The 18,940-nt window shown below is 36.6% G+C and overlaps 1 protein-coding gene across 13 annotated transcripts in view; it reads left to right on the top strand.

Moving 5' to 3' along the window:
* The window catches only part of PARD3 (par-3 family cell polarity regulator), a 459,681-nt gene extending 442,874 nt beyond the window's left edge, over positions 1-16,807 (top strand). For all 13 annotated transcript variants that reach the window (XM_027686797.1, XM_027686807.1, XM_027686795.1 and 10 more), the window contains 3 exons: positions 1,309-1,429; positions 11,094-11,221; positions 14,620-16,807. In XM_027686797.1, coding sequence (XP_027542598.1) covers positions 1,309-1,429; positions 11,094-11,221; positions 14,620-15,013 — 643 coding nt within the window. In that variant the 3' untranslated portion in view covers positions 15,014-16,807. The remainder of the gene's footprint in view (positions 1-1,308; positions 1,430-11,093; positions 11,222-14,619) is intronic.
* Positions 16,808-18,940: the final 2,133 nt, after the last annotated feature.

The raw sequence follows: 18,940 nt of genomic DNA, 5'->3' as shown, positions 1-18,940 counted from the left end.
CAACAACTGATAAACTCTATTTAATGGCACTGAGAAGAGTGGGAGGTAACGTCTCAAACATCTACAACCTCCAATCCCCTGCACCTACCTGTCCCAAAAGATGCCGAAAACAGCCACAAATGTCTCTTTTCATACAAGAGAAGACATGGGATATAAATTCACTCTGTTTTATTGTACCCTGTGTCCAAGAACAGAAATCTATGGAATTGCTTTCCATTGTCTCTCTGCAGACTCCTCTTTTGAAACAAAGTAATAGCTGTCCATTCTTCATCAGCTCTTTTGAAATAAACAATGAAATGCAGGGCATAAGGAGTCCATAATAAAAGATTAAAATGCTTCTGGTTAGTCTTGATATAACATATTTGTTTGTCAGGCTTCCTGTAATTCCCACATTAACATATTTGAAATACAGTGGAGTTGTAGAGGTCAGGTGGGAGCTGCACAGCTGGAGAAACGTCAACACAATTAATAAATATCCATTTCCCCCCCTGCTCCCTGAAATAAGCCATTCCTGTGCATTTTTCATTGTGATTTCAAATACACCTGTGCTGTGAAGAGTGGATTACCAGACACTGTGAAAAATTGATGGTTTTGAAGGGTTAAAGGTTCTGGGTGTGCTGGTTTGTAGTGGTACCTCAGGGTCTGAGCCCTCCTCAGCCCACCAAGGTCTGTGGGCCTGAGGCCAGCCCTCCTCTGCTGCCCGGATGCATTCCTGCCTAGGGCACTGTCAAATGGATTGCTTGCTACTGGCCCCTGAGCCTTTTAATGGTTTCAGACTGATCAATTTAAAAGACTTGTTAAAAACAGAACTAAGGGATGACAGACTCTTATTGATTGGGGAAAATAACCAAATTTTATATAGGTAGAGCCTTCAGACATTGTAATTAATTTGATGTGAATAAAGATCTGACAGTACTACCTACAGTTTATTGATCAGGGGAAAGTATCTTTCATGTTTATTCAGTAACAGAGATCACTAGGACTTTTAATTTCCCTTTATGTTACATCTGACACTAGTGCGTCCATTCCTCTTCATTTCTAGGACTGATATATACTAAAGAGATGCCAACAACTTTGGATGATTTATAGAAATATCTTCATTTGTCTTTTCCTTACAACATCAGAAGTTTCTTTATAAGTCAAACAACATTAATAATCTTTTAAAAACTAAAGATATTTGTCCTAAATGCTTGTAAATTATCTCTGAGTCTGTAGTCCTGCGCTGTAGTAGCAGTCCCGTGTTGAGAAGTCTCAGTCACTGGTGGCAGTTCCCAAGTGTATTGATCATTTCCATCCTCTCTCTTTTAGCAACAGGTCGACCCCTAATAATCACGACCGGATACAGCGCCTGAGACAAGAGTTTCAGCAAGCAAAGCAAGACGAGGATGTGGAGGACAGGAGACGTACTTACAGTTTTGAGCAGCCGTGGGTAAGTGTGGAGCCTGTCAAATCTGGGAAGGTTGGCTGATTCGTGCTGTTCCTGGGCCGGTTTGGAGCAGACAGAGAGGAAGACAGGGTCCTCTGTCTCCACACTTCTGCCCTTGCTGTTATCCCTGTTTTCTGTTCATTGATGTTTATTTCATTTCTAAACTTCTTCAGCCATCTGTCATGTATGCAGATAGCATTATTTGCTCTATGTTTAGACCCTTGACTCTGTGAGTTATTACTTGAATTTTTTTGCCTCAAAGACGATATCAATTAATCTGAAATTTTCAAGGAAAATCAGAATAAAATGCATACTAACAATAAATAATTCAGAGAGAATGTGTAACCTTGTAAATGGTATTTTCTCTGAAACAATATCAGTGTGATTATTTTCATAAAAGGCAGAGCTATGTCTTTTCACAGTAAAAAAGGAGGGATATGCACACTTTACAATAGTAACCCTTTACCACTTACATTAGCCAAGACAGTTCTGTATCGAGATATACATCCTAATTGATCATTTAAATCCTGTTGAATCTGATCTAGCAACGTGATACAATTATGTAAATTCATGTGCTTATCTTGTTTAACATAATTGAATGAATCAGCGTTGCCTTTTAATAAATTACATATCCTAAATTAGGATCTTTTAAACATGTGACAAATACTCTAATTTTGTTGAAAATTCCACGATAAAGACAGCGAACAACTTGCTTGTGTTCCCAAAAAAGTGGGAACTGTATGATGACAACAGTAGTAACTCTCACAACTTCCTCCAAAGCGGGTGTAGGTGATGGGTTATTGTTACTTAGCCTTGTGATGCACACGAGAATGAGGTGGGAAGACTTGTAGCTGAAGAGCCATCTCTGTGTATGAAGTCACTGAGAAAAACCTAGGCAACAGACCTAGGTAACATCCTAATGCATATGTCATCTTTGTTTGCCTGTTGTGGTGGATGTGGAAGACTTTTTTTGATTTTTGTTGGGTCTTTGTGTCCTTGACCATCTTAAACTCACCAACTTGAACCTGTGGTATTTTTGACATGCAGCATGGAGAGGAACAAAGGTAAATGTGTCCCTAAATGACTTACTATTGCTTAACATACAGTATCAGGATATAGGCTTCTCTTTTCCTGTTTTAGAAAACCTCTAACTTTGTCTGAAATTGAAAAATTAATATAAACATTTTCTTTATGACCAGAGGTTTTCTATTTAATGTGGGGAAGATATTGTGATAGTCCACCACAGTGATAGTTTAGCAGTTTTGGGGTAAATTTGGGCTGTAGTAGAGATACTTTCCATTATGCATATCAACTACTGTTCACTCTCTAAATGAGAGATTTGAGCAACATTCTTGGGAAAACTGTGTATGAGAAAAACTTGCACTCTTGAAGACTTGGGAACTTAACTACTGAAGGTCATGGGCCAAATTGTTGTATATCTAAATGCCATAGCAACTTTAGACAGTCAACTTGGCTTTTATTATCGTTTCTTGTAATGAGCGAACAGAATTATTTGGATGACAGACTGATTACCTTAGGAATGGAATAATTTCCTAAATTGTGGGTCAGAACACTGACCTTTCTTTTTTCTCTCACTCAAACAAATGGAATTTCTCTGTTTACTCCCCTTCTACAGATCATGCAAATGAGCTCAAAGTGACTAATTCAGTTTAATGTATTAATATTAATTCTGGAGCTTATTGTTGCTTTTGCAGGAGCTGCTCTGTTTTTAAATACATAGGTGACCAAATGTTTTATTTTAGATAAGTACTTTAAAAAAATAGAGTCTATTTGAATTATAATTTTATTTTTCCATCATGTACTCCAGCCTTTCAAGATCACAATGCCTGGAAAGGATAAAGCAATGATCTCATCCATTTCAGCACTTCACAGTCATTTCAGTGTTAAAGAGCCATAACCTTCTCTCTTAAGGAGTGTGTACTACTTTAACACATTAATCTAAAATGATGGACTTTCTTAAGACACACTCACAAAATAGATCCAGATGTATTAATAAATACCAATGACACAAAAAAACGCAAAAGTGGTTTATAGTATGTGTGCAGGAAAATGTATTTAACATTTATTGCTATCTTTTCAATCCATCTGTAAGCTGTTGGTTCCAAACCACAGCAGTGCAAAGTGCACCTGTATGTAGACCACTGTTGAAAAGTGTGTTTTCACCTGAGGGAGATGGGTTGTGCAGCCTACATAAACTAAAGAACTTTACATCCAGAGAAGCCTCAGAGCCGCATGACAGCAGCCAACTCTGACCTGGTTTGGACAGAAAGAGAGGAAAAACCCACTCTCTGAGAAGTGTGAGCTAGGTGATAAGTAGTTTGCATTTCTCATTAACAAGCTGATGGGAGAATTGAGGATAGGAAACAAAGTGCTGATGTGATGTGGGACTGTTGGTTACTTTAAGGAAATATAAATGAACATGAAGTTTGCAGTGTAAGTAATGGATACTGATGGAAATCTGGCAGCTCTGAGGATATTCAGAGGAGCTCAATACCTCAGAAACCCACTAATATATTATCAAAACAATCCTGTGAACCTCTCCAACTCCAATCCATCCCAGACTATTAATGACCTGTGACACAGAGTACAGTTACCTGTGACAGATACCTTCAGTCTCCTCCATGGGTTGGAGGCAGATCTCTGTACCATGGAGCACTACATCACACTGGCTCTGTGGCAGCCACACTGGTGTCTGGCCCCTTCCCTTCCTGCATGTGCCCGTCAGGTGAAGGTCATTTCTCTGTAGACAAGCAGCACAGCCAGACTTTTTGCCCAGCTGTGTTTGCCCTGCCAGTAAACAAAATACTTGACTGCTTGTGAGTGTTCACACTGCATCAGGCAGTTTAACAGACACAAAAAGTGATAGCACTGGAATGAGATGACACCGTCTATTAAACGGCATAACATTTCTGCTCAAGGCCATTTGAATGACACACTGTTAGGGTTTAAATAACTGCCTAAATGTTGCAACACTGAGCCATCTCTGAAATCCAGTAGTTCTGCAGTTGATTCAAAGCTTTATGGAAAAGATTTTTGCATTTGTTTATTATAAGATAACTTTCTCAGGCTTCATAAAGGGTTTTAGCTCTTATATGGCTTCGCTTTTTTTGTGCGTGTGTGTGCTCACATGTGTGCGTGTGTTTCAAAAAATAAGGTACAAGGCTTTCAAGAGCAGTACTATAGGCCTGATGCTGCATGGAAAAAAATAAAAATAAAATAAAATATGATTAATCCATTTTAATCCTGCTGGTGTTAATTCCAGTCAGTTTGCAGACATGTGTATCTGGGCATGTAGAATTGCATGGGATTACAGTTAAATGTACTAATATTTAAGGCCCTTGCTGTTGCTATGACATTTTTATACCAATGCAGGATTCTTTGGGGGATGATTTTTCTGTTCAGTACCAAAGCTGAGCCTCTGATTTCTGAGCTTTTCTGGGTTGTGTTAGGTCTGCTGAGGTTTGTCCTTCCTTATACCAGTCCCAGGCTTGGGGGGATTTTTGTTGTAATTTGTTCCATATCTTGTATTTTTGCCTAGTCACATCTTGATTAACAGACCCTCCCCCACCACCACCTTCAATAATAAAACCACTGCACTATAGCTCTAAATGTTATAGGAGTGAACAATCCAATTCTAAAAAAGAGCATTTTAAATCCACGGAAACTACTACAGCTGCTTGCCTGTCCTGCTTGTTGAAGCACACTAATGATCAAAAACCCCCACAAAGATGCAGGAGGGATAAAAGTTAGCAGTTTAGTTCTTCATATTTGATAAAGCAATTGGTGCTGAAAATGGAAAGTGGCAAATTCCATTCACAAATACATTCATCTCCAGTCATCCTGGATCTATTTGAATGATAGGAAAAAATTGACATTGAGAGAGCAGCTGAGCAAACTCTAAATATTTAAGAGTCAAATAAAAAGATGTTTTATTTTCTAAAGATAACAGCTAACTGGGTCAAAATAAATATACTACCTGACTCGTTTGAGTATAGCTTTAATCATATGCACGAATTTGGGAAGGGTAAATAATTGCATGATTTTCATGGAGGAAAGACTCTAAGAGCCCTAATAATATACCTATGCATGGCCTGATAAATAAAGGCTCAGAAAATTTAGGGACTGTGCTTGGTTTTTTTCAGCTGTTTGTTGGTGTATAGATCTTGTCTCTAAAAGACTTAGGGGAAAAAAATTCTTTTTTGTCTGTTTATGATACTTGTTTCTTATCTCTATATTCAAGTCCTTGACCTATTCAAAGCCATAATGAATTCTAATAATCTAAAATTCTTTAAGAAAAACAAACCTGATTTTTATTGCTGTAACTTCAGCTGCATATTAATATTACCTGGAAAAAATGAATAACAGACTACATTAAATACAAACATTGTAAAGTTTATGTCAGGCTGTAAGTTATGTAGAATTACTCAACACATTAATGAGAAAGAGAAATAGTATATTAATTCTTTCTGTTATTAGTGCATTTCAAGAATCTCTTTTAGGATATTTTATGCAAAATACTAGGCAATATCTGATGAAGCATTGCAGTTCACAAATACCATAGGAGCTAAATTGCTTCTACCCCAGTTTGTTTCAGAGAGGACAACAAAGTTATGCAGGGCAGCCTCTCCACAGGTAGTTCCTCTTCAGCTGTGTAGATAATATCCATTCTGTTTCAAACCTGCAAAGGATTTCATAAAATACCATCATTTTTTTTTAAGATTGAGACTCTAGCGTTTTATATTTTAACATTTTTTCCCACTAGCTTCAATCTAGTAATTTATTTGAAATTAAAAAAATTAAGATAGAAGATTTTAAAAAGAAATTAAGGCATTTTTGTTAGTAAACAAACATATTTATAGCTCACAGGTGTACAATGCGTGTAAATACCTCTGGCAGAATTTCAGGGCTTAGTGGTTTGTTTCTACTATACTGAAGATTTTCTTTCTGCTGCTCCCATACACAGAACAGAAATCTTTGTCCCATACCACATTGCTCAGCTTCATACATAGACACCACAGAAAGGCACAGAAAGGGAAGGGTTGGGATTTTCTTATTATGTGGTGTTTGAATTAATATGCACACCTGCTGGCAACTTTTAAAAGACATATTGCTATATGTTCTGTTCACCATAGCAACATAAACAAAAATCGAAGTAAAAATAGTTTTCAAGGACATCTCCCAGAAACACTGGATATTTTTTATCACTCTGAATTTTGATATACATGGTTACTGGATTGTCTGTCATCTGTGCCAAGTACATTTGCACATAAAGCAGGCAAGGTCATTTAATCTTATCTATTTCTAATTAGTGCTGAACTATAAGAACCATGGACTTTTGGAGGGCCTTCTGTCTGCCAACTTCCCAGGTGAACCTGAAACTTCTTGGTTAAACACAGTGCTTAATCTCGATAAAACAATTAGTTTGTTTATTTTAATATTAAACAACAGTCTTTTTTTAACAAGTGGGAAAATACTAAGAGACTTGATCCTTACTAATCTCCTATTACTCCTATTACTCCTATTACTATTTTTAACAATTACTCCTATTTTTAACAATTACTCCTATTATTATTTTTTAACAAGTGGGAAAATACTAAGAGACTTGATCCTTACTAATCTCCTATTACTCCTATTACTCCTATTACTCCTATTACTATTTCTTTGTCAACACAAAAGAGTTCTATGAGTTGGAGTAAGCGTTTCTCCCAACTTGTACCTGTGTCTGAAGGCTGTCAGATAGGTTTGTCACCTCAACTGTTGGATTTCCTATCACCTGAACTGGTTGCATCTCCCTGAAAACCCAATGCTCTGGATCACCCTCATGATCTCCTCTCCTTAATTCTGTGGCAGCTTTGATCTGTGCCAGTCCTGCAGGATCCATACTGCCACCATGCAGAACTACCTCTGTGGGCAGAAATGCCACTCTGTGGGAAAAGAAGCTGTGTGGGCATCCCTTGGTATAGGTAGGAAAGAGAGGAGGGACCTTTGTCCCTAAAGATGCTACCCTGGACTGCTGATAGTGGCCAGTGCAACATGAGCCATGGATGTACATTCTCTGTGACATGAAAAAATGTCATTTGCATGAAGTGAGAAAGTAGAAATTTTTAACTTTGCAGCCCTGGTTTTAAATTAATGCCTCTTTTAGAAGAGAGCTGTGTAATTTCATCTATCTTAAAGCACAATTTTACGTGCTGAATATTGTTTAACAATGCTGAATGCAATAACTATCATTGCCACTTAAATGTGTTGTGGAAGACATGAACATACATTTATTTGTATAATGCAGCCTTGGTTGTTATTGTGGCCTTGACCGCATCCTATTTTAAAAGGTCAGTGCTTGTCATGCGTCTCGTTGCAAGCAAGGCCAGAGTTCTTATCAATCTGTTCTGTGAGGACTGAGTGGTTGCCAGGTTTGTTGGATGGTTTCAGGTTGTTATAATTGTACTTAGCCTAGTGTTGATATCAGTGTTAAAATTACTGTGTTATATACATGTTTTTTTGTTGCTGTTGAAAGATCTGAAAACAGTGCATTTTTTTTTTAATTATCTTCATTTTATGCTGACATAAATGCGGTAGGCATGTATACAAATATGTATCTATGAATATATTTTATATAAATATATATGTATAAAAGTATACTTTGGAGATTGAGACAAAATTACCAATTAGTTTTTGAAGACCAAGGTTACTTATTATATAAATATTTTTGCTTTAGATAATTTAATCAACAGCATATTGAAAAGTTAAATCAATGTATGGAGATTTGCATTTTTCTGAATAAGTTAAGGGTCCAAAACGGAATATGTTAAGTCTTTATATCATCATAACCATATAGGCATTTACTATGGTATCACTGGGGTTTTGAATGAAAAGGATTGAAAGAAAAACCTTTTCATTAATAAGATATTTGGATGTACCTGTCTGTGTGTATATATGTTATGTTATGTAATTTGTGATTACATGCACAGGGAGTATTTTTATGTCTCATTGACATATTTTTGGATGCTTGAAATGAGATAGTAGATTCGATTGTATGAACAGCTTATTGTAGTTGTGAACAATATTCAGATTAAATAAGTATCCTTTCCAGATTTTTTAGAGTATTGCAAATCCTCTTAGTACTCATACCTTCAGAAAATCAGATAATGGATTTGAGATGTTTGCCTTTAGACCCATCAAATTACAAATACTATCCATTAGATGAAATTCCTTGTGAACTGCAGAGAATCCAGACGTGACTCCTCAGATCCCATCATTCTGGGCATGCACTACAGCAGGCAGAGAGGAGTGATAGCCCCTGTCTCCATTTAACATTGGTTCTTCTGTGCATTAAAAAGAAGTATCTCTGAAGGCACAGTTTGATCTTAGTACATTCATAGTCCATTAGGACTTTCAAAGCCTCTGTTGCTTTTATAAAGGCTTTCATGGTAACTTCATCTCTCTGGACATGTGTGTGTGTACTTGCATTCATGCTTTCTAGAAAAGATGCATTTTATTGTCTTGTATAAACCTAAATTGAGCAGCAGCTCAATCCTATCTCCACCTGTTTGGTAATTTAACCATTGTCTGTACTGTAAAATTCCTTAATCTATTATATTTAGAGTGAACTGAAAGAAGTGAAGCTTTTCAAATAAAGAGAAGCAATTCTGATTTCATGTCTTTCCTGTGATAACTACTTTCTCACATATGACATAATGTAGCTGCAAGCTTTCTAATGCTATTGAAGTGAAACTTATGAAATGAGGAGATTGGCTCTAAAATCTTAGTTTAAATGTTTTTATTCTTTATGGAGAAGTTGATAGGGGAACTTCTGAGTTTCCCTCTGGTGCTCTGCAAGCTGCTTATAACCACACAGGAGAGAATTCACAAATAAATCTTGTGATTTTCAGATAATCACTCTCTTCCATAAGCTGAGCCCTTCAATAAAATACCAAATGTCAGAAGACTTTCAATAAAGTCAAGAAAGTTAGAAATGTTGACATATGCAATAACTGAAATGCTGCTCTGTATGTGTGTTGCCCTTACTTAATATAGTGGGAAATCTCTGTGGGGGTTGTTGGTTTGGACATACATATGTACAGCTTATTCATCTCTAAGAAAATTCCCCACAAGGCTAACATGCAATTCTGTTTTCTCAATTTGTTGCTTCATCTTACCATTCCTAAAGCATTTTTTCCTTAGAAATGCTGTTTTACTGAGGTTTTTTGCAGAGTAAACCTATTCTGAAATAGACATCACTGTTACATTAAGGATTCTCTTAAATAAGTCTATGCTTTTGTATTCTGATTCTTTTGTCCAGTAATCTTCCCATAATAGGAAGATTGTATCTGTTAAATTCTGAACTGAGACTGATGCTCTGTCTGAAGTGTATTGTCGTTGAAAACAAAGTTTCTAAAAGTTGTACACCTGTCTCAAATTTGTTGTGTTTCTGGTTACCTGCAGGTACTTGCCTATATAGTAAGACAAAGGAGATGTTTCTGTCACAAATTACAACTTTCCAATTTCTAAAACTTGTTTTCAATGTACAAAGCTTTTGAAAAGCCTTTTATCTTGCAGATATTTGTAAGCCATTATGATCTCTTTCTCTGAAGAAATTCTAATGGCAAAAAACAAGAGATGTTGTTTTGAGGAAAAGCACAGATAAAAAGGCAAGAAGTGATTTAACAAAAGCAAGTCTGAGACAAGTTGTTTCAGTCCCAGGCTCAGACAAGTGGTTATGCTCCCTAACCTCCCCATGATTAAACTTACATGATTTGAATAGAACTAGTAATTTTAAGGACATAAAAATAATACTTTGTTTCTTTGTAGGTGAAACCTTACTAGTAAAAAACAAGAAAAGCCCATAGCATTCTTTGATTTTTGTGACACTCTGTTTTGCAACTTGAAATTACAAAATCTGAAGAAAGTAGTAATGTAAAGCAAAAAATGACATCTCAATGAACGTTAACTTTTTCGTATTCCAGAGTTCGAATCCAACCATTCTGACAGATCTTGACCAGTAATGCTCTGTATTCCCAGAAAGTCCCTCCATTTTCACTTGCTCTTAATATTGGCCTCAAAGTTTCAAATTGTCGCCTCATTAAGATCCTACTCAGAGACACAGAAGTCCCGATTGTCCACAAGAGACTTGCTGAATTTATCTACTTGATAATATCGAATCAGAAAATGTTTCCCCCATCTCAGAAAAGCAAGCAGTGCATGTGTGGGCCAACAGCAAATTAGAATGTTTCCACTAAATGAGAGCATCACTTGAGCGTATTGATGAGGTTCAAAAGAGCTTCTGTACTCCCTCCTCCCCTCAGATTCTCAGTGGGGTGTTAAACTTGGCATTACAGTGGCTAGGGTAATTTACAGAGTCTGAAGATCTGTTCCACTGACTTAATTTAAATTACAGTGTTACTATAAAAGCATAACCCATTCTGGACCAATGTTTTCCTCATACATCTCAGAAATGGTTGGTCAAAAAAAAAATCTGTAGCACAGGCCACTGTTACAGGTCAGAATTTAACCTAATTATTGTGAAAGAGCTGCTTGAATTGCATGTTGAAACAGATATAACTGTATTTGTACAACAGCAACTTAAATGATGACTCTTTCATGGGTATTCTTCTGCTTTGTTTAAGACATTTTCATTTTTGTTTTGTAGCCAAGCACCAAGACGTACTCACAGAGTGGCAGGCACTCCGTGTCAGTAGAGGTTCAAATGCAGCGGCAGCGGCAGGAAGAAAGAGAGAGTTTCCAACAAGCTCAGCGGCAGTACAGCTCATTACCCAGGTATGGCAACTGTCTCAAGCTATTCCGTGCGCATGAGCCTGGAGCTAATTTCATTTGTGAAGGAAAATGTCGTACTTAGTGCAGACACTTTTGTTTAGCATTGATATAAGGTGGAATGTATTCACTGTGGAAGAGGCATAAAATTTCTTAAGTGAGAGCATGTGGTAGCTGTTTATTTTAGGAAAATTGCTTCAGAGCTGATTTCAGGGGGATCTGATGACACTCAGCACCCAATAGAATTGAGACATTAAAACAAAACTATTCTTTGTGGGACACCGTCCAGTTTAATTTTCTGCTATTACAGAAGTCTCCTGAGCATGACATGAGTTGTCCCCTTTTGACATGTCAGATGATTTCTTTTTCTGTTGCCTTATTCCTTACTGGGCAGAAATTCTATTTTTGTGATACTAATGCAAAGGGAAAAGTAAAAGAAAAAAAATTTTCAAGTCCTCCAACAAAATAATACGGAACTGAGAAAATTATCCAAAAACTCAGGGGCCTTCAAGTTTACAGTATATACGTTTCCTTTAAGTTACTGTGTCATTAGCAATGGAATGCTGAAAATTAATACATTTTTTTGTCTGAACAAACCTATATTTTTAAAAAACCTTAATTTTTTTTAATTAGTTGTTTGAGCAAAATGTCTTTTACTCGATATTTAGTTTTAAGAATTAATAGAAGTTTAGTCAACTTGTATTTCAAATTAACTCTATAGTTAAGCATTATGCAAATAGTCTTTGCATTTTGAAGTATCAGCAGCAATGGTTGAATGGAGAATAATTTACACTGGAGGTTGGTGTCAAACTGCTTTCCAACAAGGTTGTATTATTTTTGTGGTTCTGTGGAAATAGTGTGGAAAAAAAATTTGTTGTGACAAGATGTGTTTTACCTGATACATTATAACTCTTTTTTTTTGGAAACAAATACAAGCCTCATAGCAAAGTTATCTAATCATTCTATCTTGCCAACATCTTTGAAAATAAAACAGTTTCAGATTTTTAAATGTGCTAACACCTTTCAGCGTAGAATTTTTCTGTTAAGTTTGGGAGGTGGGAAAGGGAAATGTAAAATTACTGTGTTTTCTGAGATTGTTAGTTTCTCATTTTAAGAATCTTTATATTCCCATTTCTTCTGATCTCTGCCTTCCTTCTGAAGTGACCACTCCTATTAAAGCCATATTGTTTCTCCTGAGAAACTCTCTTTCAGTTCTGCAAGCCCCAGCAATGCACTGGTGGAGTGAAAGGGCACAGACACTAGTGCCAGTTTTAAGTTGGAAGGTTTATTTTTAGTTTTAAAACTGTGATTTTTAAAACTCGCTTTCCCTGTTCTCAATGACTGGTAGCATTTAAAAATTGGAAGTCAGTTGCAATGAAGCTCCAGTGGCAGAAATTAATAACTCTAAGGAGAAAAATCTACAAGAAATATGGAAAATAGATCATAGAAATGCTTGTTTTGAAAAGAGTTTCTGAGAACTTTACTCAATGTCGTCTTCAACATGAGAAGTGACTGGCAAGCTAGCAATGCATGTTACTGAGTAATTAATGATAATTTAATGGTATTTCAGCTGTGCTGAGAGCAGACAGAATTACAGGACCTCAGGCTAAAGTTCAGCACTGTAAATACCATGATACTCCTATAACAAGCTGGGGCATCCAGTTCTCCAGCTTTACAAACTGTTCCTAAATCTGTGACTGATCTTTAAAGAAATTTTACTGTTACTCTGAAACTTAGGTCCCAAGCTTAATGTTGCAACCATGGCTTTGTAATGAATAAAGTTTGTACACTGGCTTCATTCTTGAGCTTTGTTGCCTTTCATCTGGTATGGTCTCTAGGAGCCTCCTTTTTTTTCCCCTTTGCACATTCAAATCTTTAGTACTGAAGGCAAACAAACTCTTGAGTCAATTTTAAAGGATCTTCCCAGAAAGACAGGGAAAGTGAGCCAACTCATTTTGAACAAGTACCAAAAAACAGTCAGTAAATTAAATCAGTTCAACTAGTCATCCTCTTGTCCCATGTGAAACTGTAAAAGCAAGGTTTAACTCCACGTTAATTTTCTACTACTTACAATTTATCTTGCTCTAGATCAGAAACCTGACAGTTTCGTAGCCTACAGAGGTTCATGCAATTTGCTCTTGTTCCAGGGAGTGATAAAACATGACTCAGAAACCTCGTTTCTTTGGCAATGTTGGATATGAGAATACCAATAACAGCTATAAAAATTTGTGTAAGAATTTACATTGTAATTTGCTCTGTAATAATTTGCATTCATCCTACATAACATTTTTCATCTAGAGGTCTCAAAATTGGTTATAAAATAAGGTGAATATGATAATTCCAAATTATATTTGTAGAAGGAAGATTGTGAAAACATTAGGTAACTTTTACTAATGGTAGAAAAATTCTCCAGGTCTCCTGTCTCTCGACTGCATATTCGTTGGCTGAGTCCACATCATCATATGTGTTGACATGAAAAACCATACCATATATAAACAATTAAATGATTTTCTTATTGATTTATGTCACAGTATATTTTGTTTTATTGCTTGATTCTCATACACTAATTTGAATCTCATAGTGGATATCTCTTTTGCTGCAGCACAAAATTATTTTACTTTATCATCACCTGTCTTATTTTAAATTGATGCAAGCATCTAGCAGCTTGATAGTAAATTAAAGTTATTTCAAAACCATAATCTGTCTTCAAACTAATGTGATGATTTATTGTGAAAAGAGATAAGAATTGGTAATTCCTAGGTGTATTTGGCTTATTTATCTGCACCCTGGAGCCAAAAAATGAACAAAAAAGGTTATCTCTGATTTTTCTTTTATGAAAACTATAACAGACTGGGAAACATTCCTGATAGTATGAAATTCCTTAGTTCTGGAAATGGGAGGAAGAAACTGTGTAACTACCTATCAGCAATGAGCTTTATCTTCTGTCTTGTGCAGTGTTAGAGCAAGTGTTTTAAGGATCTGCCTGTTGCATTTTTAATCAAGTGTGAGTCTAGATTCAAATCTTTCATGAGTGACTTTACAAGTGCTGGCTGTTATCTGACTTCTTAGGAAGCACTGCAACATGTATGGTCTTTCCTAGTCTGCAACTGAATTGTAGCACATTTTTCTTGAAAACATGAGGGTAATTGTAGCACTGGGTGGGTTTTCACAGCATATTCCTCCTGCAGAGAACTAGAAATATAGTTCAACTCTCTAGAAAATGTTCTCCTTAACAAAAGATGCCTCTTTGGGGCAGGAGAGAATGTGATTTCTAGAGAATGCAATAATGGAGGGAAAATTGATGGCACTGTAGAAGCACCCTTCTTTCCAGTGATTGTTGTCAATAACAGCAAAAGGGGAACCAGAACATTTTTCTTAAAAGTCTCTTTCATTTTTTGTTTCAGGCAAAGCAGAAAAAATGCCAGTTCTGTATCTCAAGACTCCTGGGACCAGAGTTATTCCCCTGGAGAAGGTTTCCAGACTGCGAAGGAAAATCCCAGATATTCCAGCTACCAAGGATCGAGGAATGGCTATATGGGGGGACATGGCTTTAATGCCAGGGTAATGCTAGAAACACAAGAACTGCTCCGTCAAGAGCAGAGGCGGAAAGAACAACAACTGAAAAAAAAAACTTCTTCTGAAGGGCCTAGCAACTATGACTCATATAAGAAAATTCAGGACCCTAATTATACCCCTCCTAAAGGTCCTTTCAGACAAGATGTACCGCCTTCACCATCTCAGGTAGCGAGGCTGAACAGATTGCAAACACCAGAAAAGGGAAGACCATTTTATTCTTGAGGTGAAGAAAATGAAGATCAACTTACCATGCAATAAGGAACATTTTCATATAAAGACTTATATTTTGAAAACTTTTTAAACTGATGGTACTAAGGAATATATCCGTTGTCTATTTCAGTGCCTTTGAAAATATGGGCAAAGCGCTGGTGGGCCTTATGTCTTTGCCATTCTGTCTCAAGTGTTGAATTCATGGAAGGACCTTCCACCATTTGACAATCATAGCGGAAATGTGCTCCTGCGTTCTGAGTCCTGTAGCCCAGTCCAATAGTTGTCAATGGCTTTTTGCTAGGATTTGTTGTAATGTCTTTTACTTTGCAGTGACTTATCACACCAACATGAAGCTTTATGCCATAAAATGAATGAATTTGAGGTTGAAGGAAGCATTGACATGTCCTTTTTTTATTTCTCTTGGTTCAGGAAGAGGGTTACATATTGCTTTTGAGTGGATAAGGCTTAGCACTATGGATCGCAGTCAGAGTTCTGGTATGTTTTATGGTGGAGTCATTACCAGTCTTTGTTGATCAATATTTAAGTGTCTATATGCTGAAAAACTATCCTTCTCCTATTATGCACATATGCACTCTTTTTTTTCTCTCTCTCCCCACTCTGAGCTTATTAAAAAAGCCTTTACCCTGACTCATGAGGAAAACAATATTAAGCTTTCAGTTATCCTGAGCATCCTGTTACAATTGCCTTATAACCTTAATACACAGTCCATTACAAATGAAATAACTAGAGAGAGATTATTTATACAGTCACAAACAAACCAAGTATATTTTACTATTCTGTTAAAGATGGGAAATTTTGAACAAACATACAACTGAGTTCTGCTTTGCTTTGCTTCTAAATTAATTTGGTCATATGACACTTGTATTTAGGAAGAGAACAAGGGAAGGTATCATCCCATGGTCATCTGATATACAGTTGTCCTTGGGCAAATTTTGGAAGTACCTTAAAGCAAGAGCAAAGAAATCGAAGTTTTTCTTTGGATCAAAACACTATAAAGAAAAGAATTCCTTCTTAGAATTTATGAAGGTTTGTGGACAATTTTTTTTGTGCTTCCATATACTGTATTGTTTCATTGTGATGCTACATTAAAAACAAACCTTTAAGTATATGAATGAGAGATAAGTGGAGACAAACTGTTACACATCATCCTGAAAACGTGTCAGTATCCAAAAATAACTAAAGCAAAAAAGATTGCTCTAGCAGTGAGTAATATTTGAATGTGCATATGGGATATGAGAATTTCTTTTGCAGCAGCTGTTTTTATGTTTGTTGGTCTTAACTTCATGTATTGTAAAAAATATAGCTGGGTTGCTGAAGTGCCTGCAAATCCTGATGTGAAAAGGCTTGAGAATGGATCTCAGCATATTGTGTACAAAAAGGAAAGAGAGGAAGCAGGAAAAAAAAATCATGTATTGCGTGATTTAAAAAAAAAAAAGCCTATTTTTTTTTACTGGCACATTTTATTTTTGCGCCAATTTGTTTCTAGAATATATGTGAAATATCAGCACACATATGTGTCTTTTATGCCTGTTTGTTAACAGTTTTTGTTGTTAATAATGTACTCCGTGTTTAAAAGTTCTTATTAGTGTAAGCACAGTGACATTAGATGACAATAGCTCTTTTACGCAGAATTTACAAAACTGTGTAAAATGGCTTTTCATGTACATATGAAATTTAGAATAAAAGGCTGTTTCCATCCTTGTCTTGGTATTGCCTGTAGACCCCTATAGGAACTGCTGCATACATTGAGTTTAAAAAATACTTAACAGATGTTATTTTATACTATTCCTAATGGTTTGCGTGTGTCTTTCTGCGAGTGTGTATAAACATCAAAAAAAAAGAAAAGAAAAGAAAAAAGATTTACAGCCCAGCTGAACACCTGAAGACTATCCTCAGAGGCAAAAAACACATAGTTTAAAGTCTTGTGTTATTTTAGGCCATACCTATGACATTTCAAAAGCACATTTTTAAGACTAACCTCTGAGGCAAAAATCTTCCATGCTGTAGCATGGAGTCCTCTCCCCAAGGAGAGCACTGTCAGAAGGGCACCTGCTGTGCTCTGGCCAAATCCAGGCATGGAATACCCCTCTACACTGTGTGTGTGTTTTGGGCTCTGATGGGAGCCCTTCACAGGAATGTTGACATGGTGAAAAATGGGAGAAGGCAGATTTATGAATAAAGCAATATTTACAGTGCCAATGATACTCTGTTTCCCCCATTAGTATTGGAGCTGAGTCTGGTTTTCTCCCTTTTCCCCTCATTCCTCCTTTTGTTGGTTACTGCAGGAATGTCAATCATGATTCTGTGTATGCATGACATCAAGGTGTTGCCATGGCAATAATAGTGTCAAATTATTCACTGTGACTTTAGTGTGGGATCTCAAGGGGAAGAATAGCAGATGTAAGGTGGACAGGAAGCTTGCAGTGCCCAAAGACAGTAAAGGCTGGATTTTGCAGAAGACCTAAATTGTAGTGGCTTGCATTGCGAGTAGAGAAATAATTGCATTTGCAGTTTTGCAGACCTTACTGTCTCATCTCCTGACTGCATTCCCAGATTATGTAGTTTGATGTTTCTGTGGATTTATTTGTATGGGCAAATAATTGCAAGCACTAAAAAAATGCATCCACAGGAATGGAAAACAGGTTGAAGTCCTTTTCAGAACAAGGCCTTTGATAAACTGTTGTAGGAAAAAGGGCATGTGTTTGGAAAAGTATGACGTACAGGATGTTTTATGTGTGAGGATGGCATATGTTAAAGTTTACCCTTCTTTGAAACTCCTCTTCAAGGTGTTAACAATTTGCCATAATTAGATGTGTTCATGAAAGAAGGCAGATGTTCTCTTTGGGCCGTGTCTGTGTTATGTTAGTAAAGAATAAGGTCTTTTTCTGGCTTCATCATCCTGTCTTCTTCCTGACATAGCATAGACAGGATTTCTAATATTAACTCCCATAAGTTGCAAAGGGTGATAAGGAAGTGGGAGGGAGATATTTTAATAGAAAATGACCTTTAGTTCTGTGTAGTGAATAGATTCAAAAGTTAATTGAGCTAACAACATTACTGCAGTAATTTGTTTGTGGATGCATTACCATTATGAGATTAACTCTGTAACATTACTATATTTGAGAATGGTCACAGGACAGACTACATCGAGGAGTGGGTGTACAGCTTGCACATTTTGCTCTGTTGAAACCCTGAAAAAACCATCTGCAAAGCCTCCTGTATTTTATCAAACTAATTTGTTAATGGTATTGAAACTCCATGAGAAAGTTTAATATTGCTAATGCAGAAGACTGCTGCCTTTCTCAAAAAACCTACTTTCCCTCTTCTTATCGGGCCTCCTTGGAAACAAGAGTGCAGCCCTAGTGAGTTATTGCATGGGCCAGATAGTTTAATATATGTCTTTGAAAAGTCTGCCATCAAAAACAGCAAAAAATGGCATAGAGCCCAGCTGAACATGGTTGGAAAGTACAGTTGCCATTTATTGCTGGCAAACAGCATGAAAAACAACAAAACAAAGTTTAAACCCATCATGACTGTAGATATATGGCCTGCCTTTCAAAGCTGCACTGATGTTTCGGTCATGTTCCCTCTGCTTATGAGTATCTGTAACATTGCATTTATCTGTTCTGGGTATGTTGAGGTGGGAAAGGAAGAAACCTTGGCTAGACAAGGAAGAGATGTGCCAGATTAGCAGTGTTGGCTAAACATAGGATATTCTTGAGTAATACAAACCTTTGAACTTGGGTTGTTGAGACTTAAAGTGAATTTGGCTATTGCATGTCCTGGCTTGCAAGTCTATTTTCAAAATATTTCCTAATTCTATTTGCTGTGCCTGACTGTTTCTACATCTTTCTCTCCCAGGTTCTCAATCTAGTTAATAGGAGTTGTGAGGAATCTGTCAGGATTGCAAAAGCAGAA

This window comes from Neopelma chrysocephalum, unplaced genomic scaffold, assembly GCF_003984885.1.
Source record: "Neopelma chrysocephalum unplaced genomic scaffold, ASM398488v2 Primary Assembly neopelma1_72, whole genome shotgun sequence".
NCBI classification, from domain to species: domain Eukaryota; kingdom Metazoa; phylum Chordata; class Aves; order Passeriformes; family Pipridae; genus Neopelma; species Neopelma chrysocephalum.
This window is presented reverse-complemented; position numbering and strand designations above follow the sequence as displayed.